Consider the following 24,221-nt stretch of genomic DNA (forward strand, 5'->3'; position numbering starts at 1 on the left):
TGGTATTTCTGTATGTATGATTTTTTTCAAAAGGACCATGTGGATAAACTATTTTTTATGTCATTGATCAGTATTAACTGATTACTTTTTTGACAGATTAATGTTGTTGAATTTAGAATTCATTGTATGATATTTTTATGATATGATAATTTTTTGAAATACATTAAACTGTTGGCCACAAAGTCTACCACAGTAGGTCTGATCATCAAAAGGATTGTAAATGATTACATACCAACAGTTGGAAAGTCTGCCACCTGCCTGACAACACATCAAATTTCACTAGCCACATAGGGAACAAATTTCTCCATTATCCCAAGATAAAAAATGTCTATCACCCAGAAAAAAGCCACACAGTGAGAATTTTCTATAAGTTTAATAGAATTATCTGCACATATGCTACTAACTGGCAGACATGTTAGATTGAATATCTGAAACTGTTTGGACAAATAGTAAATACTCTACCTATGTACACACTACCTGAACATCTAAAAAACTTAAAAAAGAAAACAAAACGAAACAAAATGAATGTGTAGATGCTCTTCCTCATCTCTATAGAAAAGAGTGTTCCTGGGAGGACAAGGTAAGGGAAAGCATATTTAAGGAAAAACCAATATGACAAGAAAATAAGCATTGTACAAAATTATTACACAGGTGAAAACATATTGTTAAAAACTCATCCAAACTCTTCACTACTACCTGTTAAAACTTGTAAATGGCAACTGCTTCATACAGGTCCACACAAGATAGTCAGGACTTCTCATGAAGGATGTTACCCACCAGTCTGTCCAAGAAAACACAAGATAATAGGCTTGTCCTCATCTTATAAAATTTCTTTAGTGATGACCTTCTTTGTCATTTATTCATGTTTTTAATGAAAGTAAATGAATAACTGATCATCCTTGAAAGATTTCTGTGTAGGTAATGTTATTTATGCTTTGATGTATTGCATAGATAATTCCTACTTCTAGTGCTTAGGTTAAGTAACCTATGCTACACAATATATGAATATTGGAAAGGCTGAATACTTGGCACTGCAGTACTGTGTCAAGTACTGATTAGGAGTATATATATATATATATATATATATATATATATATATATATATATATTAGAGGTAAAGAACAAGGGAACATTTTTATTTTAGAGTTAGTGTCTATAATCTATAGACTATAACATGTAAAACTGAAGGCTACATGTTGTGGTCTTACACACTGTCACTGATAGTTTAGGTGTAATAATATCATAAATCAAGTATATTGCAGTTTCTAACACTACGCATTTAGTTGGAAGAAATATGTATGTTTTACAAGCAACTCTGTGCTGAATGAAATTGGAGGTTGGCATAAATAAGTAATGCATTTCTTACCGATTATTTGTAAGTGTATGAATTGTTGCTGTGATATGTATAAAAGCATTTGAGTATATATCAACAGAATTCGCGCTGCATCAATAATTACATTAATACATATGGGTGAGCTTTGAATGATTATATCTGATTTGGTACGTCACGAATTGTAGAGTAGTTGTTCTGCTCTGCTTGGAGCTTATTTTCTGTCTTTTGTCTGTTACCAGTTTCACACATTTTGCATTTGACTTAAAGCAAATTCGCACTGGCAGATCTTATCTAATGAATGACAGTAACAGAAATTCCTGAATGGGGCAATACGTAAAATAAGGGAAAGGGTACCACTCACCTGTAGTGGATTGATATGTGGGGCTCAGAAACAACATTCACACTACTTTTCGAGCACTAGCTCTTTTTCTAGCAATGGTACATACATTCACACACACACACACACACACATACACACACAAACACACACACACAACCACACAGACATCTCAATACGCATTCCTGTGGCCACAGCAAGACTCAGTGAGGCTGTGAGGTTGGAAGTACTTGAAATGTTACATACCTCTTAATTTTATCGAGTGTCGTTAACGTAAAATATTGTTTCATGAAACAGGTGGATCTTTGAAGTCATATCAGGGAGAATGATAGGACTTTGTTTTGTAGTTTTCAGTTTTTTGATGTTGTTGCAATGTTCTTACCAACTCTGGTACATATGTTTGAGGAATAGCAGATATTTTTCCTCAGATAAGTGCATAACAATGTGTATCTCATTGTACCAGTCAAGTCATCCTTTTCTGCATTTATTGCTTTCTTTATGCGTATTTTAATTGTGATCTGTTTGTCTGTCACAGATATTTTGAAGAAGGTAGTCATTATGTAAAAACAAGGCAAGAGCTGCATGTATATAATATATTGCCACAAATAATGCAACATAATGTTACAATTACTTCTGTATATATATCACATGAACTTAGAAATAAAAATATATAATTAATAATGAGAATCACACTAGGAGTATCTGATTACTCATACAGAATTTTAAAATCATTTTACTATAATCAGTCAACAACAGTGATTGGTTGATAGCTTTTTGTTAATGATGGTCTGTCCATCGACCAATATAGGCTAATTTAGTAGTCTATTAGGACATATACAATTACACAAAATACAGTTATGAACTATGATTCAAATAGTACTGCTGATGGGAGAGCTTGGCGAAGATCTGATTCACTGGTACAGGTTTAATAATAGAATACTGCCTGTTGGTGGCAAAAAGATGAGAATTACTTCCCAAAATTGACTACTTATATTTACAAATGAAACATGACATTCTTATATGCTAGAATAAAGCTTCATCGATGGAATGAACGTTTATAATTTATCTTAGAAAATATGTAGCTGGCAGTGTTTGTGAGATTGTAAAGTTCAAAATTTTGCACACACGAAAGTGATCGTCCATGAATCTTCTTCAACTTACATAAGAATGAAATTGACGTTCTGGAAACTATGAGATTATTGTACACACGTCGCAGCTGTTTCCCCCGTGCACTAATGGAGAGTTTTGCTGCCGCTACGTGAAGTCCACCGTGCCTTTAATGGCAGGCGGGCAGGTGGCACGCCTCCTTCTCGAGGCGCGGACCGCACGGCCTACCGCGGCGCCGCGCCGGCCGCACGATGCTCCTGGTGCGCTGCCGGTAGGCGTCGCCGCAGCTGGCCGAGCACAGCGACCACTCGCTCCACTCTGACAGCTGGCAGTCGCCTCCTGAAACCCAAGTGTACACAGCACGTCAGCGCACTCTTTCCTTATTTTATGTTTTATTTATTTGGACATTAGTATCACAATGTCTGAAAATATCCCAAGACATAGGCACACAAAATACTATAACAAGGAAGAAGTTCCAAAGTGGTAGTGTCAGGAATTAAGGAGGGGGGGGGAGGGTTAGGACGTTAAACGGGCCGTCTTGGAGCAAGAGAGACACCACAGGACTTTTAAATTCCCTAAATTCCCACTGTCTATACTTACTGGTGTATGAAACTCTAGAAATTATTTAATTTATGAAAAAATGAATGTGCTGTTACATTTTAAACTTCATGTTTAGAAAAAACTCAAATTTTATAGTTAATTATCTCAATTTTTACCATAGTTTTCAATAGATTTGGAAAATTTTAGAGTTTCATACACCTGCAAGTATGGTTTGTATGCTGTTCAAACTTCATCGAAGAATATCCCTTACTTATGAAGAAACGAGTATCTACAGCAACAAATGCAGCCAATAGTAAGTGAAAAAAGGTCAAATTTCAAATGTAAAAAAAAATATTTTCTTATATGTTTGAACTTCCACTGCTATGAGTGTAAATCCTGAATCCTTTCTGGTCATTTTGACAAAGTTTTATGAATTTATGCGTAAAAGCATAGACAGTGGAAATTAAAATGTCCTCTGGTGCCTCTCCTGCTCCAAGTCGTCCCGTTTGACGTCCTACTCCCCTTAAGAGATAGGAAGCTGTCTGACCAACAAAAGATTTGGGACAAATAAGAATAGACTTGAGATAGACTGATTATCTTTTGCGAATGACAGAAGATTTTAAGTGAAATAAAAAAATAAAGCAAAAAAAAAAAGTAATTTCAAACATCAAGGACAAAATCGCACAGTTAAACGTGAGGCTACGGTCGCAGGTTCGAATCCTGCCTCGGGCATGGATGTTTGTGATGTCCTTAGGTTAGTTAGGTCTAAGTAGTTCTAAGTCTAGGGGACTGATGATCTCCGACGTTAAGTCCCACAGTGCTTAGAGCCATTTGAAACATTTTGCAACAATACTGCTTTTTCTTCACTGAAGTTTATGTCTGTAGTTTGTGCACTCTTTCCAAAAAGGAGAAGTTGCTGTGATTACTCTCCACAGAGGAATAATTTCTATTGAAACATCTTTGCTTATCACGAGACTAAATTTATTTTTATGTTTTCCCTATTATGTGAGTCTCTCTCTCTCTCTGCCGAATTGTTAGCATTTTGAAATAATGAATGTAGTTGACATTCATGAATTAGCTAATGACAGATGCATCAGATACAAGTGTCCAGTGATTAATCCTTTAAGCCTGAATTCTCCCTGGGCTAATATTTTAAACGACTTCTTCGGCACTGCAAAGACTGCTTTGAATGTACTTTGCAGATTAGTGACTTATAGCTATTACATCACAATGAAAGAGATGTAAAAGATAACAACTTTACGGTATTGTATGCTGCTTCATCCTTTTCAGTGAAATGCAGTTCCACAGAGAAAGTAACGTATCGAAGTTTTTCAGGAGATAGCCTTGCCAATAACAGCCTTTACATTGGTCCATTCAAAATGTTTGTTGCAGAGAGTTGTTCACACCTCAGAACCGCAGTTAAGCACATACTTCTAACACAGAGATCCTCTTCTATCTTTTGCCCACTGAACGTACGCTGACCAACATTTTACGTAAGTTCTTGATTCTGATCACAAACTTCTTTTGAATAATATATACTGCAGTTTTAGTGTAAGAATCCTCAGAACGTTAAACAGAGCACTATATGATCTTAGCAAAACCAAATGACGCAGATGATTTGAATTATGGCTATAATTACTCTTTCCGCCTAATGTACGTTACACCAAAACACTGCATTACCCACATGTCAATGAAATAAAGTAACTAAAGTTAACTAGTTTCTTCCTCTTGTCGCCTATCTCCTATCCCTCAAAACCATTGAGCTCAACATCAATAAACGGCACGGAAATTGGAAAAGATATTTTAGCGCTAATCTACGTGGTTCAAAAATGCCACATCTTACTTTACGGCTCCAAATTCCATCTTGTTACCTACTATAAGCCGTGGCTTATTTATTTTGGCTGGAAAGGTGACTAACATGTTGTAGCCCAGAGCGATGGTTATAAACAAACACAATCACGAAATACAGTTTAAACCACATTCAACCAAGGTAACACAGATGCTCTTTCCTCGCTTATGAGGCTAGATCCGAATTTTGACTTCTTGTTGAAGGAAAAGGATATACCTATGGCCAAGCGGCACAAATACTGGTCACCAAATGACGCCGAAGGCTCAGTACGGCTGGCAGCGCTGCCACATCGCCTCTTTACCATTGCCTGTTTTCTGTGAACCTTCGGAAAATCAGTTCGTCGATCTTACAGAATCATGTATTAACGTAAAATGAGTTGTATTGGTGGAGATATTGTCAAGAAATACTTTCGATGTCGATATGCTTGTCTTCACTGCAGAGCACATGTACTATTGTGACTAAAAACTGGCCATAATTCAGAAATGCCGTTACCTTAGATTTACATTTTACACTATACTAATGGACTATCACCTAGGTAACTAAACTGACTGCCTTTTGTACATTACATTTCGATACTATATATATATATATATATATATATATATATATATATATATATATATATATATATATATATATAGGGTGAGTCACCTAACGTTACCGCTGGATATATTTCGTAAACCACATAAAATACTGACGAACCGATTCCACAGACCGAACGTGAGGAGAGGGGCTAGTGTAATTGTTTAACACAAACTATACAAAAATGCACGGAAGTATGTTTTTTAACACAAACCTACGTTTTTTAAATGGAACCACGTTAGTTTTGTTAGCACATCTGAACATATAAACAAATATGTAATCAGTGCCGTTTGTTGCATTGTAAAATGTTAATTACATTGTAACCTAAAGCTGACGCTTGAAACCTCCGACGTTCAGTTGCGTGTTGTAAGAAACACTTCATTGCAGGGGCCCAAACAGCTGCAACATACATCGCGTTTCTACAGAATGATCTGCCAACGTTGCTCGTATACGCGTCGACGTATGTGACATCAGCATGATGGTGCACCTGCACATTCCGCAATTAACACTAGGCTGACCCTTGACAGGATGTTCGACGGGCGTTTCATAGGACGTGGAGGACGCATAAATTGGCCAGCCCGTTCTCCTGATCTTACACCTCTGGACTTCTTTCTGTGGGGTACGTTAAAGGAGAATGTGTACCGTGATGTGCCTACAACCCCACAGGATATGAAACAACGTATTGTGGCAGCCTGCGGCGAGATTACACCAGATGTACTGCGGCGTGTACGACATTCATTACGCCAGAGATTGCAATTGTGTGCAGCAAGTGATGGCCACCACATTGAACATCTATTGGCCTGACATGTCAAATGGTTCAAATGGCTCTGAGCACTATGCGACTTAACTTCTGAGGTCATCAGTCGCCTAGAACTTAGAACTAATTAAACCTAACTTACCTAAGGACATCACACACATCCATGCCCGAGGCAGGATTCGAAGCTGCGACCGTAGCAGTCGCTCGGTTCCAGACTGTAGCGCCTAGAACCGCACGGCCACTTCGGCCGGCTGCGTCAACCAGAGCTGAGCAGCCGGCCTGACATGTCGGGACACACTCTATTCCACTCCGTAATTGAAAACGGAAACCACGTGTGTACGTGTACCTCACCCCTCATGGTAATGTACATGTGCGTCAGTGAAAAAGACTAATAAAAAGGTGTTAGCATGTGGGCCTAATGTGCTGTTCCAGTCTCTTCTGTACCTAAGGTCCATCACCGTTCCCTTTGGATCCCTACGTAATTCGGTGCTCTCCGATACACACGATCGAACAGCGGAGGAGTGGTACTCAAGCGTCAACTTTAGGTTACAATATCTCCGGATGTAATTAACATTTTACAATGCAACAAACGGCAGAGATTACGTATTTGTTTATATGTTCAGATGTGCTAACAAAACTAACGGGGTTCCATTTAAAAAAGACATAGGTTTGTGTTTAAAAACATACTTACGTGCATTTTTTTATGGTTTGTATTAACCAATTACACTAGCCCCTCTCCTCACGTTAGGTCTGTGGAATCGATTCGTCAGTATTTGATGTGGTTTACGAAATATATCCAGCGGTAATGTTAGGTGACTCACTATATATATATATATATATATATATATATATATATATATATATATATATATATATATACAGGGTGTTACAAAAAGTTACGGCCAAACCCTCAGGAAACATTCCTCACACACAAAGTAAGAAAATATGTTATGTGGACATGTGTCCGGAGAAACGCTTACTTTCCATGTTAGAGCTCATTTTATTACTTCTCTTCAAATCACATTAATCATGGAATGGAAACACACAGCAACAGAACGTACCAGCGTGACTTCAAACACTTTGTTACAGGAAATATTCCAAATGTCCTCCGTTAGCGAGGATACATGCATCCACCCTCCGTCGCATTGAATCCCTGATGCGCTGATGCAGCCCTGGAAAATGGCGTATTGTATGACAGCCGTCCACAATACGAGCACGAATAGTCTCTACATTTGGTACCGGGGTTGCGTAGACAAGAGCTTTCAATTGCCCCCATAAATGAAATTCAAGAGGGTTGAGGTCAGGAGAGCGTGGAGGCCATGGAATTTGTCCGCCTCTACCAATCCATCGGTCACCGAATCTATTGTTGAGAAGCGTACGAACACTTCGACTGAAATGTGCAGGAGCTCCATCGTACATTAACCACATGTTGTGTCGTACTTCTAAAGGTACATGTTCTAGCAGCACCGGTAGAGTATCCCGTATGAAATCATGGCTGTGAATCGAGGAAGTACAGTACATACTGACGAAACTAAAATGAGCTCTAACATGGAAATTAAGCGTTTCCAGACACATGTCCACATAACATCTTTTCTTTATTTGTGTGTGAGGAATGTTTCCTGAAAGTTTGGCCGTACCTTTTCGTAACACCATATACACTCTTGTCGCCGTGGTTTAGAGTATTTAATATACAGAGTGACCCTTTTATTCTGACAAAAAACACTTTCTTTCCAGAAGTGGTACAAAAAATATATGAAGACAAATGTTTAATTACCAAGAGGACATTAGTCAGCGTAATTTTCTGTCTTTCAGCTTCGTTCATTACAAAGGTATGAACAGTAGTACGTCATTTTTAATTAGCACTTTATATTTTTTATTCGGCAATCTATTTCTTCTCCTCAGTACCTACTCAAAGCCGTACCGTAGTATACAACTAATGCAAAACTGATGTTATGAAAAACTTAACACAAAACTGACTTTGACTCTCCTCTGCGGTACACAGTGCAGGTACATGGGGTAGCGTAACTCCTTCGCTTTAGCTGATCTTGACAGTAAACAAATGAGAATCTGGGGTAGTGCACGGCGGTCATGCCGCCAAACGTCTTTTGTTGAAAGTTTACGTGAATGCAATGTACACCAATGAATAGAAGGTAGAAATTCAGCTCATCGATTGAGATACAACCTATCGGTTAAAAATACAGCTGTACATGTATCTATGTACTAAATGAATAAAAATTGTTGAGTTACCGTTTTGATAATTTACATCTCCATTAATGAGCAACATTTCTAGCTGATCTTCGTTGTTGTTTACTGTACTCACTAAAACCATTAACTGAAGGTGGCTGACTCAATGACGAGTGTGCATTTTGCTCGTGTTTCGATCTGTTAACTGTCAACTACAGCAAGTGGAAGAATTACGTTACCCCGGGTACCTGTACTACAGGGGGCGGACAAAAATATAGCAACACAAAAACACAACACATTACCATAACTAATAGGGTGTAGGAAACCCGTTGGCAATAAACATGCCTGCCAGTCATTTTGGTATGGATAAATACAGATGCTGTGTGGTTTACTTGGGAATCTTATACCTGTATTCCTGCTAAACAGTCCGCAGCCCTTGATCTAGTGGTTAGCGTTGCTGCCTCTGGACCACAGGGTCCCTGGTTCGATTTTCGGGACGGGTCGGGGATTTTCTCTGCCTGGGGACTGGGTGTTTGTATTGCATTCTTCATTTCGTCATCATTTAGGAATACGGCGAGACTGGACAGTGAAAAGATTGGGAATTTGTACAGACGTTGATAACTACACCGTTGAGCGCCCCAAAAACCATCATCATCCTGCAAAATAGTGGGAAGTGCAGGTGACGATGACGAAGGTGGACAGCGATGACGCACACTACTATCCAAAGTAAACCACACACGCTGAATAATATTGAGGTCTCAAGTGTGGAGGCCAGAGGCGATGCGACAATTCATCCTCGTGCTCACAAAAACAGTCCTAAAAGAAGCGAGTTGTGTGAACAGGGGCCCTGTCGTCTGTCGTCGTGGAACTCAGCAACACCACTGGGAAACAAATACAGGACCATCGCACGGACGTGATCAGCCAAAATGGACACATAAACCTTGGAAGTAATGCGACCTTGCAGTGTACTCAAGGGGCCCATGGAATACCACATACGTGGCTACCCAGAATATCACCGAACCCAGGCCAAGTTTCAATCTTGGCAGTTAGCAGTCTGCATCGTAGGGTTTGGACGGTGTATGCCAGATTTAAACTCGGCCATAAGTTGGAAACAGTGTGAGACGAGACCTATCGAACCAAACGATTTCCTTCCATAGCCCCACACTCCAGGTTTTCGGGCACTGATACCACGTTTTCCTATTTCGGGAACTACCACCTCTGATGTATAGTTTTGGAAATCCAGCTCGCCCTGGAATGCCCTGCTTATGGAACTCCCTTCGTGTTTTGGTTCTGACAGGGTTCGCGAGTGCGATATCGGGTTCTTCAGAAACTTTCGCAGCTGTCGTCCTCGTATTTTAAATCACAATTCTCTTCAATACACACTTTCATCCGCGTTCAAATGTCATGCTTTTGCGCTTTCCTTGTATGCGATATATGCGATGTAAATCTTCGATACTGTGCCCTGTGAAACACCAAACACTTCGGTTACCTTGGTTACGGAAATACCATACGAGCACCGACAGCCTGCCCATGTTCGAATCCACTTAGCTTCGGCATAATGCACTCACTGTACACATGACACCCTTCTGACCAAGACTGAAACTTGGAAAGACTGTGCGGCTGGTCCCGGTGGAGGTTCGATTCCTCCCTCGGGCATGGGTTTGTCTTTAGGATAATTTAAGTTAAGTAATGTGTAAGCTTAGGGACTGATGACCTTAGCAGTTAAGTCCCATAAGATTTCACACACATTTGAACATTTTTTGAAACTTGGAAAGTATTGAGGGCATTGCACGGATGCCATTTCTTGTCAAACACAACAGCTCGACCTGCAGTCTCGGCTAACATATGTGTTCATGTTCTGGCAACAATTTCTCGCGTTATTTCCGTATTTTTGTCCACCACTAGAGTGTGCTAATAGAGGAGAGTCAAAGTCGATTCTTGGATGAAGTTATTTCGCATTTGGCTGTTAAAATATTTTTTATTGCGATTGCAATTTCGACACACTCTCTTTGGCAAGCTTCCTGAAAACAAAGTCAGTTTTGCGTTACATTTTTAATAACGTCATGTTTACTTGAAAGGAACGGTATGTTAGTTCTTGAACAGCCTTTGAGAAGATAAAATGAATTACTGAATAATAATATTATTTGCTGTTTAAAAAAGTCGAACTAGTGTTTATATCTTCGTAACAAAGCTACAAGAAAGCCCATCACGCTGATTAATGTACCCCTAGCACCAAACATAATTTATTTTATTACTGTATAAAAAAGTACTAGGTGTGGTCAAGATATGTTCGACACTTTGTGTATTAGTGGCCTTGCAATCCGCCGACGAACGGTCATTCCGGCGTGTGCGTTCCTCTGGACTTATTTTTTCTAAAAGGTAAACGTTTACTAATTTATTCACCAGAATTATCATAAAACTACCACCCACCTAATATTACAAAAGACGTTATAATAATAATTAAGGTAAAAAGTGAGGGAGAGAGAACAGAAAGGAGAACTCAAATGAGAAGGAACGTGAGACAGTGGGAAGAAAGAAATGATGTGTTCACAGTCCTTTGCAGTCGAAACAGCATCCGAGGCACACATGTATAAGGTGTTACAGGGATTGGGCGCCATTTAATAACTGCGTGTTATGTCAAATTCTACCCTTTTGACCTCTGACCATACCAGTATCACTGACATCATACTTGTTGGACATCAATAAGGGAACAAAAGTATCCAGTTCTGGCAGATACCTTCAACACCCTACCCCTCGCTCTCCACAGAAGCGGGTAGAAATATGAACCTTTCCAGCAAATCTGTGTCTTCTTAGGGGATGGAGGTACGGGAGATGGGAGTGGGTAGCGGTGTAAAAACAAATTATCCTTGCCCGACTGCGAAAATGAAGACACTAGTACATTATAGGTTCTCAGTTCATACCTCCATACTCTGGTCCAGGACGATCCACTCAGCCTGTACACAAGCGAGGGTCCATGGTCACACAGTGGGATGAAAGAGGGGCAGAGTGAGCAGCTCCTCACTTACATATACGCTTTTGTACTCTTTACATTCAAATAGATTATGCTGACATACCGTTTTCTGATTATATAATGTGCTTCTTGGATGTTATTTGGATACCACTTGATCACGTGTTTTGACGGTATCTGACTTCGAACTCGGAATCAAAGTGATGTTTAGGGAACAGTGTTCGTTTCTGTGCTACCTCTCACGAAGGCTCGGCCTCAAATTATTTACAAGATTTTATTAATGTATGCATTCAGCATATCAAAGCAGAAATAAATACAGTTTGGAATGGCTCAAAAATAATTTCAGGAAAGTAGTTTGTAGGCTCATCCACTTCATTACGACTCGTTCACAAGCATTTTTTGTGGTGATCTAAAATGTGTTTGCAACTGGATCAAACGCTTTCGGCAAGGAAAGGAAAGGAAAATATTAACAGTATAACACTTTTCGATTGTCTACCAACATGCGTGAACAATAAACAATGAGGCACTGCGACAGGTGTGGTGCAATATTCGCTACAGTCACTGAAATTAATATAGAAGAAAGTAGCGTAGAAAGGACAATGTTAAAACCGTTACTTACAAAGATTTGGGAAAGGGATTCGTTTCTCACAAACTGACAGACGAGTGAAAGAAAATTTTCTAGCCAGTCCTATCAGTATTGAAATTCATTGGACGATCAACTGAACTGTTTTTAAATATATATTTTGTTTCACTAATTATTCTGGTGTCTTATTACAACAGCTGGTATACCCTACAGCTTGTCTGTAAAGGCAAAATCGCAGAATACAGTTCATGAACATTAATGTGATATTCAAGCTTTATCCCACTGTAATTATTTCCAGGTAGCCCCAGACAAGCGATGCTGGAAGAATGCTGTTACTTGTGCTGTCAGCAGCCGGCCGCGGTGGACATGCGGTTCTAGGCGCTTCAGTCCGGAACCGCGGGACTGCTACGGTCGCAGGTTCGAATCCTGCCTCGGGCATGGATGTGTGTGATGTCCTTAGGTTAGTTAGGTTTAAGTAGTTCTAAGTTCTAGGGGACTGATGACCTCAGATGTTAAGTCCCATAGTGCTCAGAGCCATTTGAACCATTTATGCTGTCAGCAGCGTCTTTAGTCCAAATCAGTGTGAGTTCTGAAAGAAGTTGCAGAGTCTTACAATCGTAGAAACCGAGTGGCGTAATCAAGAGGCATCTGTGGTTTGCTAAGCATGTAATACGTCGTAAAGAATACTTGACTACGATTTTCAGAATTACCAAGAGTCTGATTGATTCTGCCACAACAGTTGCAAAACATACTAAAGTACCCACAACAAACCAATGTTGACATATAGTTACCATGAAGATCATGATATTACTGGATGATGGTTTTAAGAAACTACACAGTCCAGTCGCATTAATGCGATCATCGCCTACGTTCGATGTCAACGTGCAGTAAACAGTCACAGACTAAAGGTAGCAGACTAGCAGTGGAGAGTATGCGGGGTGGTCCATTGATAGTGACTGGGCCAAGTATCTCACGAAATAAGCATCAAACGAAAAACTACAAAGAACGAAACTCGTCTAGCTTGAAGGGGGAAACCAGATGGCGCTATGGTTGGCCCGCTAGATGGCGCTGCATATCAACTGCGTTTTTAAAAATAGGAACCCTCATATTTATTACATATTCGTGTAGTACGTAAAGAAATATAAATGTTTTAGTGGGACCACCTTTTTCGCTTTGTGACAGATGGCGCTGTAATAGTCGCAAACGTATAAGTACGTGATATCACGTAACATTTCGCCAGTGCGGACGGGATTTGCTTCGTAATACATTACCCGTGTTAAAATGGACCGTTTACCAATTGCGGGAAAGGTCGATATCGTGTTGATGTATGGCTATTGTGATCAAAATGCCCAACGGGCGTGTACTATGTATGCTGCTCGGTGTCCTGGACGACATCATCCAAGTGTCCGGACCGTTCGCCGGATAGTTACGTTATTTAAGGAAACAGGAAGTGTTCAGCCACATGTAAAACGTCAACCACGACCTGCAACAAAGGATGATGCCCAAGTAGGTGTTTTGAGCTGCTTTCGTGGCTAATCCGCACATCAGTAGCAGACAAATTGCGCGAGGATCAGGAATCTCAAAAACGTCGTTGTTAAGAATGCTACATCAACATCGATTGCACCCGTACCATACTTCTATGTACCAGGAATAGCATGGCGACTACTTTGAACGTCGTGTACAGTTCTGCCACTGGGCACAACAGAAATTACGGGACGATGACAGATTTTTTGCACGCGTTCTATTTAGCGACGAAGCGTCATTCACCAAACGCGGTAACGTAAACCGGCATAATATGCACTATTGGGCAACGGAAAACCCACGACGGCTGCGACAAGTGGAACATCAGCGACCTTGGCGGGTTAATGTACGGTACGGCATTATGGGAGGAAAGATAATTGGCCCCCATATTATCGATGGCAATCTAAATGGTGCTATGCATGCTGATTTCGTACGTAACGTTCTACCGATGTTACTAAAAGGTGTTTCACTGCATGACAAAATGGCGATGTACTTCCAACATTATCGATGTCCGGCACATAGCTCGCGTGCGGTTGAAGCGTTATTGAATAGCATATTTCATAACAGGTGGATTGGTCGTCGAAGTTCAACGGATCTGACGTCCCCGGATTTCTTTCTGTGGGGTAAGTTGAAGGATATTTGCTATCGTGATCCACCGACAACGCGTAACAACATGCGTCAGCGCATTGTCAGTGCAAGTGCGAACATTAGGGAAGGTGAACTACTCGCTGTCGAGAGGAAAGTCGTTACACGCAGTGCCAAATGCATTGAGGTTAACGGAGATGGTTTTAGCATTTATTGCATTAATGTGGTATTTACAGGTAATCACGTTGTAACAGCATGCGTTCTCAGAAATGATAAGTTCACAAAGGTACATGTATCACATTTGAAGAACCGAAATAAAATGTTCAAACGTACCTACGTTCTGTATTTTAATTTAAAAAACCTACCTGTTACCAACTGTTCGTCTAAAATTGTGAGCCATATGCTTGTGCCCATTACAGCGACATCTATCACAAAGCGAAAAAAGTGGTTCAACTAAAACGTTCATATTTCTTTAGGTACTACACGAATATGTAATAAAAATGGGGGTTGCTATTTAAAAAAAAAACGCAGCTGATATCCATTTGACCTATGTCAGCGCCATCTAGCGGGCCAACCATAGCGTTTGACGCATGGCAGCGCCATCTAGCGGGCCAATCATTGCGCCATCTGGTTTCCCCCTTCAAGCTAGACATGTATCGTTCTTTGTAGTTTTTCGTTTGACTCTTATTTCGTGAGATATTTTGCCCGGTCACAATCAATGGATCACCCTGTATAAAGCATGTCGGACGACGCGGAAAACAGTGGTGTCGTTGACTAATTCTGACTTCCAGAATGACATATCATTGGCTTTCGGGTCAAGAGTGGAAGCATCTCCGAAATGGCTAAGTTTATAAATGGTTCGCATGCCTCTGTGGTTAAAGTATATCGTTCTTGGAAAAATGGCGCTATTCAAAACAGGCGCTGAGACAACTGTGGCGCACCACGGATCATAGATGACAGGGGTGAACGGCGGCTGCGGAGGAACTGTTGAACATCTGACCGCCCAGATGAACCAAGGGGCTACCAACAGTGTCTCCTCTACGACCTTTAACAGAACACTGCTTCGTATGGCCACGCGCAGCAGGCGCCTGGTTCACGGACAGATGCTGACTGCTGTTCATCGGCGAAGAAGACTGGAATTTGCGCTCCTGTACAGCAGCTGGTCGTCCACTGGATGGTGACGAGTGACCTATGCTTCATCAGACAGATGGCCTTTGGCGAGTCCAACCCTGCAACAAACGTCGGAAGGAGCGACTCACGCCGGAGGTGGTGGCATTTTGGTCTGGGGAATGTTTAAGTGGCATTCCCGTGTGATCTCGTAATTCTGGCTGTCACGATGGATCGAGACAAATACGCATCTGTTCTTGAGGATCATGTGCACCCCAACATGCAGTTTTTCCCTCGGCACTATGACATTACCAACAGGACAATGCGAAGTGTCAAAGAGTTCGCAGTGCAGTGCGTCGTTCGACGAGCACCAGGATGAGTTACCATACTGTCCTGCCCACCAAACTCCCTGGATTTAAACGCAGTAGGGAGGCTGTGTTGGGAACACCCCGAACGTGCTGTATGCGCCATAGATCCTCAACCGAGAAACCTAGTACAACTGGCCATAGAATGTTTCCAGAGCCCTGTCGGTACCTTCCAGAACCATACTGACTCTCTTCCTGCATGTCTCGCAGCGGTCTGCGCTGCAGATGTGGTTATGCAGGCTTTTCACAGGTGGTCACGTTAATGTGACTGGACAGTGCAAATCTGACACTAAAACTGGTGCGGGTGATCGTATGTACGTTGTGCATCTGATTATCTGGTTATTCAACTCCTTTCTAAAATGTTTAATACATTAAGATAAAGGAGGGTAAGATTACAAACCACAGTTCCTTCGTCTACATCTCTCTGTGCCACTACGCCTTCTAGGACACCCCCTTCCTCTGCAACGTGGGAGTACCTGTAATTTAATGAAATAATTGATTAATAATTTAAAAGTAATTAATTCGTTTCGATAACAGTGTGCAAAGAGTAAAAGATTTGAAGTGTAATGTTACACAAACATTTTGCAAAAGGATTATTGATTTTTATCTGGCATAACATATGCGGGGTGGTCAGAAACAGTCTAAAAACCTTGTAAGGGTGGTGCAGGGTAGGTTGTGCAGCGAAAAAACTGTTCCGCGCTTTCCAATTTAATTAGTTTTGAATTTTTGGCAATCAGGTCGTTGCGGGCACAAATTCAAGCACTTGCGCGCACAAAATGTGGTAAGTAACAGGTAGCTGTGAGTCCGTGAGTTACCGCTTGGTGAAATGCCTATTCCCATCCAAACCATGCCTTTTTCGGGAGTGATAAATTTAAGCTGTGTGAGCTAAAGCTACGTTTGTTCGGTTTGAGGAAAAGAAACGAAGGCGTTTGGCGGTACCATCTCTGTCAGGCTGCTTGAATTTGCATGTCGAACGATTTGATTGGATAAAATCAATGCCACTTAAACAGGAAACGGCACAATGTATCGAATTGTCAAAAATTATTTCTCAGCAGATCTTACCCTGAAACCCTCTTACAAGCTTTTCAGACTCCTGATCACCCTGTATAGTGCTATTTTACAGAAATAAACAGCTCGCAGTTACATTCAAGGATGATTTTCTCTTGATACGTATCGTACCCACTTTGTAATACAGTAGCAGACAGGAGCAAGCAGTCATTAACAACTTACTTAGTGCTTTAATAAGAACAGGTACAAGTAAAAAAAGGATTTAAGAGATTTTTCACTGCCTGACCTATTACTATGGCGGCGACGGAAAGTGAAGGAAATGGGTTTACGAATAATTGATTCTACGTTCGAACAATGATCAGTGATAATCAAATAATACAATTGGAGTGTAATGTGGTTAACAGACTTCCGAGTTCACAGAAAGAATTTTTCACTCTGCAGACGTCAGGTATGCGACCCGCCATAAAAAAGAAATACACTAAATTAAAGAAAAGCATCTTCGATGGCGTAATGAGCCACGGTAAATTTCCTCAATTATAAGCCATGGAGTAATGATTTTTAGCACCCCTGTTTATCTGTCTAGGCTGGATTGCATCTACTAGTACTGCCACATGTGCAGTGTGACTCAACTGAACTGTTCGCCACGAATAATTCCGGCATGTCCAAGATATCAAAGTTTTGCTTTCATCGAGATGAAATGTAGGAAACTCCTCACTAAACGGCGTAGATTCTCCCTTCATAATTATATTACAGAGATACCAGTATTAACTTCGTTTTAACTGGAGCTGTAACAATTTCTGCTGCTAATTTTTTTAATCATCAGTCTTGCCACTGGTTTGATGTGGCCCGCCACGAATTACTCTCCTGTGCCAACCTTTTTACATCAGAGTGCCCCTTGCAAACTGTTTACTGAATGTAATCCAATCTCTGTCTTCCTCCGTAGTTTTTACCCTCTACAGCTTCCTCTAGTACCAACTAAGTTATTCCCTGATATCTTAATAGATGTCCTGTCATTCTGACCCTTCTTCATCTAAATCTACATCTACGTGATTACTCTGCTATTCACAATAAAGTGCCTGGCAGAGGGTTCAATGTACCACCTTCAAGCTGTCTCTCTAGCCTTCCACTCTAGAACGGCGCGGGGGAGAAACGAGCACTTAATTTTTTCTATGCGAGCCCTGATTCCTCTTATTTTATCGTGATGATCATTTCTCCCCATGTATGTGGGTGCCAACAGAATGTTTTCACAATCGGAGGAGAAAACTGGTGATTGAAATTTCACGAGAAGATCCCGTTGCAACGAAAAACGCCTTTGTTTTAATGACTGCCACTCCAGTTCACGGTGTTTTCCATATATTCCTTTCGCCGTCGATTCTGCAGAGAATTTCATTTCTTATTTGTCAGTGCACATAATTTTCAACTTTCTTCTGTAGCACCACATCTAAAAGGTTTCGACTCTCTTCTTTTCCGGTTTCCCCAGAGTCATTGTTTCACAACCATACAATGCTATGCTCCAAACGCACATTCTTAGAAATTTGTTCCTCAAATTAAGGCCTATGTTTGATATTAGTAGGCTTTTCTTGGTCAGGAATGTTCTTTATGCCTGTGTTAGTCTGCGTTTTATGTACCCCTCGCTCCGTCCGTCATGGGTTATTTCGTGGCATAGGTAGCAAAATTCCTTAACTTCGTCTACTTCGCGATCGCCTATTCTGATATTAAGTTTGTCGCTGTTCCCATTTGTGCTACACCTTATAAGTTTCGTCCTTCTCCGATTTACACTCAATCCATATTCTGCACTCAATAGACTATTCATTCCATTCAACACATTCTGTAATTCTTCTTCACTTTCGCCGAGGATGACAATGTAATCCGCGAATATTATCATTGATAGCCTTTCACCTTGAACTTTAATCCCACTCTAGAATCTTCTTTTATTTCCGTCATTGCTTCTTCGAGATACAGATTTAACGGCAGGGGCTACTGACTACGTTCTAGCCTCACACCCTTTTTTAATCCGAGCACTTGGTTTTGGTCATCCACTCTTATTATTCCATCTTGGCTCTTGTGCTTATTGTATAGTACCCGTCTCTCGCTAAGCGTACCCCTATTTTTGTCAGAATTTCGAACATTTTGTGCCATTTTACATTGTCGAACGCTTTTTGAGGTCGACAGAAGCTACGAACGTGTCTTGCTTTTTCTTCAGTGTTGCTTCCATTATCAACTGCAACGTCAGCATTGCCTCTCTGGACCCTTTATCTTTCCTAAAGCCAAACTGATCGTCTTCTACTAGATCCTCAATTTTCTTTTCCGTTCTTCTGTTCATCATTCTTGTCAGCAACTTGGATGCATGAGCTGTTAAGCTGATTGTTTGATAATTCTCGCGCTTGTCGGCTCTTACTGCCAATATCTTAGATCTAAGGCAAAGGAATTCAACGGCGTGTGCCTCCTCAACATCCGATTACTAGTTTCGGCGCAATTACAATATTTACATCTTAAGATTTATCTGTTTTGAACACGTAACCGACTGCTGCCTTTTGTGGAAGTTGATATTGTTGTACGGAACTGTCCCGTCAGGCTGGTGGGGCGTTCTTACTCGATGTAGTTTTGAGAGTCCGCTTATAAAAGTGGAGTCGTGGAGAAAAGTTTAATTTAAAACTTATACTATCATACTTGGCTGCATGTGGTTGAACCGACACATCAACTGGAAGGTAAAGGACGTGGCATCTGAAGATGATTCACCAGTTAACTACGTTAACAGTTGTTACTACAGTTCCATTTAAAAGTGACTGTACGTCATTTAGTGGGGACCCTTTCACATTTCATTTCGGTCCTTTAAACAGTTCAGGAATTATTAGAGGTGAACAGCTTATCTGAACCATCATGAATCCAAATCCAGTCAACAGCAACAACTGCACCAAGGGAAATTACGTTTTGAAGTGCAGTACACATTATGGAACTAGGATGCTGTGATTTTCATTGAACAATACATAGAATAAACAACTGAGGACAAATAGGCATTATACAGACAGGGAAAAAAGAAGTTTTGATGATATGTGTTAAGTGCAGTGATAGCAGGAAAGATGACTTGGTACAAAAACCATTTAGATTCTAGCTTTATTGGATGCTGTTCTTTAACATGCGAGCAAGGACCGATGACCTCAGCAGTTTAGCCCCATAAGCACTTACCACAAATTTCCAATTTTAATACACACTAAATGCTGAACACACAGTCCTCTTCAAACTACTTTTTCCCCACTCAACTATGTTTCACTCTTATAGTAATTTATTTGATTAACTCCTGTTATTTCAAAGCAAATCTATGTTTTACATAATCTTATTCAGCAACATGGGAGTATCTCACTTCTGGGTGCATAATTTACTTCATTACATACTTCCCATCTTTGTTAACTGCTGCTTTCTCGAGAACAATATTCTGTTGAACCTTCTCTTTCTTTACTGCTTCCTTTCTTATGTTACTTTTATGAATAAGCTACTTTCTTTTGGCTGTTCTTCTTTTTACGTCCTAACAAAGGCAACTCCTGAAACTTTCATACTAACTTTTATGTTTATGTACTTAAATTGAGAGGGTTTCTCAACTTTCTCATATTTGTTATTGAGGCATTTGGAAATCTCAAGAGGTTTTTTCCTGTGTTCTAACTTTGCACAATAACAATATTAGACCCTAAGCATCTGGGAAAGATGTAACATACTCTCTAAGAAATGAAAATAAATAAAAAAAAAGAGAACGACGGCGCATCACAAAGGAATTATCTGAATGAAACGAAAATCTGTATGTGATGTACACGAACAGACAAACAAATGATAACAATTTTAGAAAAAAACTGGATGATATATTCAAGAGAAAGAGCTTCACAAACGGAGCAAGCCAATAATGCGTTGGTCCAGTAGTGGTCCTGATACAAGCAGTTATTCGGACTGGCATTGATTGACAAAGTTCTGTATGTCCTCCTGAGGAATATCGCGACAAATTCTGTCTAGATGGGAAAGGATCCACCTTGGTATAAAAAACATATAAGGAAGTTGCTGAGAAAGCAGAGAATTTTGCACAGTTGTTTTAAACGTGGTCATTGTCCTGCTGACAAACGGAAATTATGCGAAATGAAAGCAGCTGTCAGAAGGACAATGAGAATTTGAAAGGAATATTTTGTCTGCAGATTCTAAAAATAACCCCCAAAAAATAAAGTCTATGAACGCTATAAATAATTCAATATATTCTATTGCTAGCAGTATGTGTAATATAACTGATGATGCTAAACAGTGTACTGCCGGCCAGAGTGGTTGAGGGTTCTAGGCACTTCAGTCTGGAACCGCGCGACCGCTACGGTCGCAGGTTCGAATCCTACCTCGGGCATGGATGTGTGTGATGTCCTTAGGTTAGTTAGGTTTAAGTAGTTCTAAGTTCTAGGGGACTGATGACCTCAGAAGTTAAGTCCCATAGTGCTCGGAGCCATTTGAATTTGAAATTCTACTAAGATCCTTAGATGCCAGGAATGCATCTGGCCCAGACAGTATCCCCGTAAGATTGTATGTTGAATATGCTACAAATATAGCACCATTCTTATCTATCATCTACCAAGAACATTGGAACAGCGGAAAGTTCCATGGGACTGGAAGAAGGCCCAGGTCATGGCAATCTATAAAAAGGGTAGAAAATCGGATGCACATAATTACCGGCCAATTTCACTGACGTCGATTTGTTGTAGAATCATGAAACATATTTTGTGTTCAGGCATGATAACCTTTCTAGACTCTGAGAAGCTCATCTGCAGAAACAAGCACGGTTTTAGGAAACAGCATTCATGCGAGACACAGCTGGCCCTCTTTGTGCATGATATACAACAGGCTCTAGATAACGACTTCCAGATTAATGCCATATTTCTCGACTTTCGAAAGGCGTTCGACTCAGTTCCGCACTGTCGCTTGCTCCAAAAAGTGCGCGCTTACAGCCTATCCGATGACATATGCGGTTGGATAGACAGGTTTGTAACAGGCAGGGAGCAGTATGTTGTCCTGAACGGGGTGACTTCAACGGAAACAAACGTAACTTCAGGTGTGCCCCAGGACAGTGTAACAGGTCCGATGCTTTTTACGATTTACGTAAACGATCTGGTTGATAGTATTGACAGCGGCAGTAGAATGTTTGCCGATGATGCTGTAGTCTACAGTAAAGTAGTAGCACACGAAAATTTTGAACAAATCAATGTTGATTTGCAGAAAATAAATGCGTGGTGTAATGACTGGCAGTTATCTCCCAATATTAGTAAGGGCAACCTACTGCGTACAACAAGGCGAAAATCCCCATTAATGTACGAGTACAAAATAAACGCCCAGTCCTTGGAAGCGGTAACATCCGTCAAGTATCTGGGTGTGACTATTCGAAATGATCTCAAATGGAATGATCAGATTACACAAGTAACGGGCAAGGCGAACTTTAGATTGCGATTTATTGGTAGAATCCTGAAGCGATGCAACCCTTCAAGAAATGAAATACCGTACATTACGTTAGTTCGTCCTGTCTTAGAGTATTGTTCGTCTGTATGGGACCCTTACCAGTTGGGGGGTCTGATTCAAGAGATTGAGAAGGTCCAAAGAAGAGCGGCAAGATTCGTGACTGTTACATTTAGTCATCGGGAGAGCCTTACAAACCTCACAGAAAGTTTGAAGTGGGACACACTTTCAGAAAGACGGCGTGTTAAGCGGAAGGGGCAGCTCACTAAATTCCGTAATCCGATCTTCGTCGAGGATGTAGAGCATATATTATTACCACCAACTTTCAAATCACGCAATGATCACCATTCAAAGATAAGGGAAATTAGAGTTCGTACTGAGGCGTTCAGACAGTCGTTTTTCCCTCGCGCGATCCGCGAGTGGAACAGACGGGGGGAAATATGACTTTGGCGCGAATTGTGCCCTCCGCCACACACCGCTTGGTGGCTTGCGCAGTATATATGTAGATGTTAGATTGCCAAAATCCTGAGATGGATGGAAGGCCCTGCCCTTAAAACTCCAAACATTCTCAACTGAGGAGAGATCCGGTGACATTTCTGGCTAACGCACAGTTTGGCAAGCACGAAGGTAAGTCGTAGAAATTGGCGCCTCGTGTGGGCGGCCGTTATCTTGCTCAAATATAGGACAAGGATGGCTTGCCATGACGGGCAACAAAACGGGTCGTAGAGTGTCACCAACGTATCTCTGTGCTGTAAGGGTGCCGCGGATAACAACCAAAGGTCCTGCTAAGAAAAGGATTCGCACCCCAGACGTCCTGGTTGTCAGCCCATACGGCGTGTGACAGTGAGGTTGATTTTCTACCGCTGTCCAGGGTGTCTTCAGACGCATCTTCGGCCTGTAATCTCATTGAGTAGAACTTTGTTCAGTGATGAATCCCACATCGAAGTGAGCCCGATGACTAATTGAGAAAGTGCGGAGCATTACGGGCAGGGCCATCCAACCAGCTCGGAATTTTGGCGACCTGACGCGCCAGCTGGACACAGTTTCGTGTGATATCCCTCAGGAGGGTATCCAAAAACACTGTCCATCAATGCCAAGCCGAATAACTGGTTCCAAAAGGGCCAGATGTATACTAACACGTTATTGGTGGTGGTGGTGGTTAGTGTTTAACGTCCCGTCGACAACGAGGTCATTAGAGACGGAGCGCAAGATCGGGTTAGGGAAGGATTGGGAAGGAAATCGGCCGTGCCCTTGTAAAGGAACCATCCCGGCATTTGCCTGAAACGATTTAGGGAAATCACGGAAAACCTAAATCAGGATGGCCGGAGACGGGATTGAACCGTCGTCCTCCCGAATGCGAGTCCAGTGTGCTAACCACTGCGCCACCCCGCTCGGTGGTACACGTTATTGACTTGCTCAGTTAGTGAAAGCCTCTCTTTTCAATAAATCATCCATTTTTTCTTAAATTGTAATCATCTGTTTGTCTGTACGTATACATCACATCTACCTATTTCCGTCCTGTTCGGATAATTATTTCGTGGTGCGTAGGTTTTTTGCCTTGGAGTGTATGTACTCGAATAATTGCTGACTTTTGATGCAACTGTTAATATATTCAGTATTAAATTTGTCACTAACAACTAACTGGAGATTAAAACAAGAAAACTACTCATGGATGAATTATTATTTAACATCACACTGTTGTAGACAAGACTGAATTAAAGTCTACAAAGATTGTTGGTCATCTAGTTACTAAATCGAATAGTTTTATTAGTAAATGTAATTTCTAAAGCAAATGCAATAGTTTATAGTTAACATTTCTTCTAATCCTTAAAACGTTAATACTATGAACCAAATGGTGAAGAATTTCTGTTGTATGACAACTCTGTAAGACAAACATATAAACGCTCTTTGTTATTGAAAAATACA

The 24,221-nt window shown here is 40.9% G+C and overlaps 1 protein-coding gene across 1 annotated transcript in view; it reads right to left on the minus strand.

Annotated features, from left to right (window-relative positions):
* Window positions 1–2,249: 2,249 nt before the first annotated feature.
* The window catches only part of LOC124605359 (spondin-1-like), a 182,373-nt gene continuing 160,401 nt past the window's right edge, over window positions 2,250–24,221 (minus strand). Inside the window, exons 13-14 of the mRNA XM_047136985.1 lie at window positions 16,219–16,294; window positions 2,250–3,116 (exon numbers count right to left, since the gene is read on the minus strand). Of these exons, the coding sequence (XP_046992941.1) occupies window positions 2,947–3,116; window positions 16,219–16,294 (246 nt within the window). The 3' untranslated portion in view covers window positions 2,250–2,946. The remainder of the gene's footprint in view (window positions 3,117–16,218; window positions 16,295–24,221) is intronic.

Source organism: Schistocerca americana, chromosome 3 (assembly GCF_021461395.2).
Source record: "Schistocerca americana isolate TAMUIC-IGC-003095 chromosome 3, iqSchAmer2.1, whole genome shotgun sequence".
Lineage (NCBI taxonomy): Eukaryota > Metazoa > Arthropoda > Insecta > Orthoptera > Acrididae > Schistocerca > Schistocerca americana.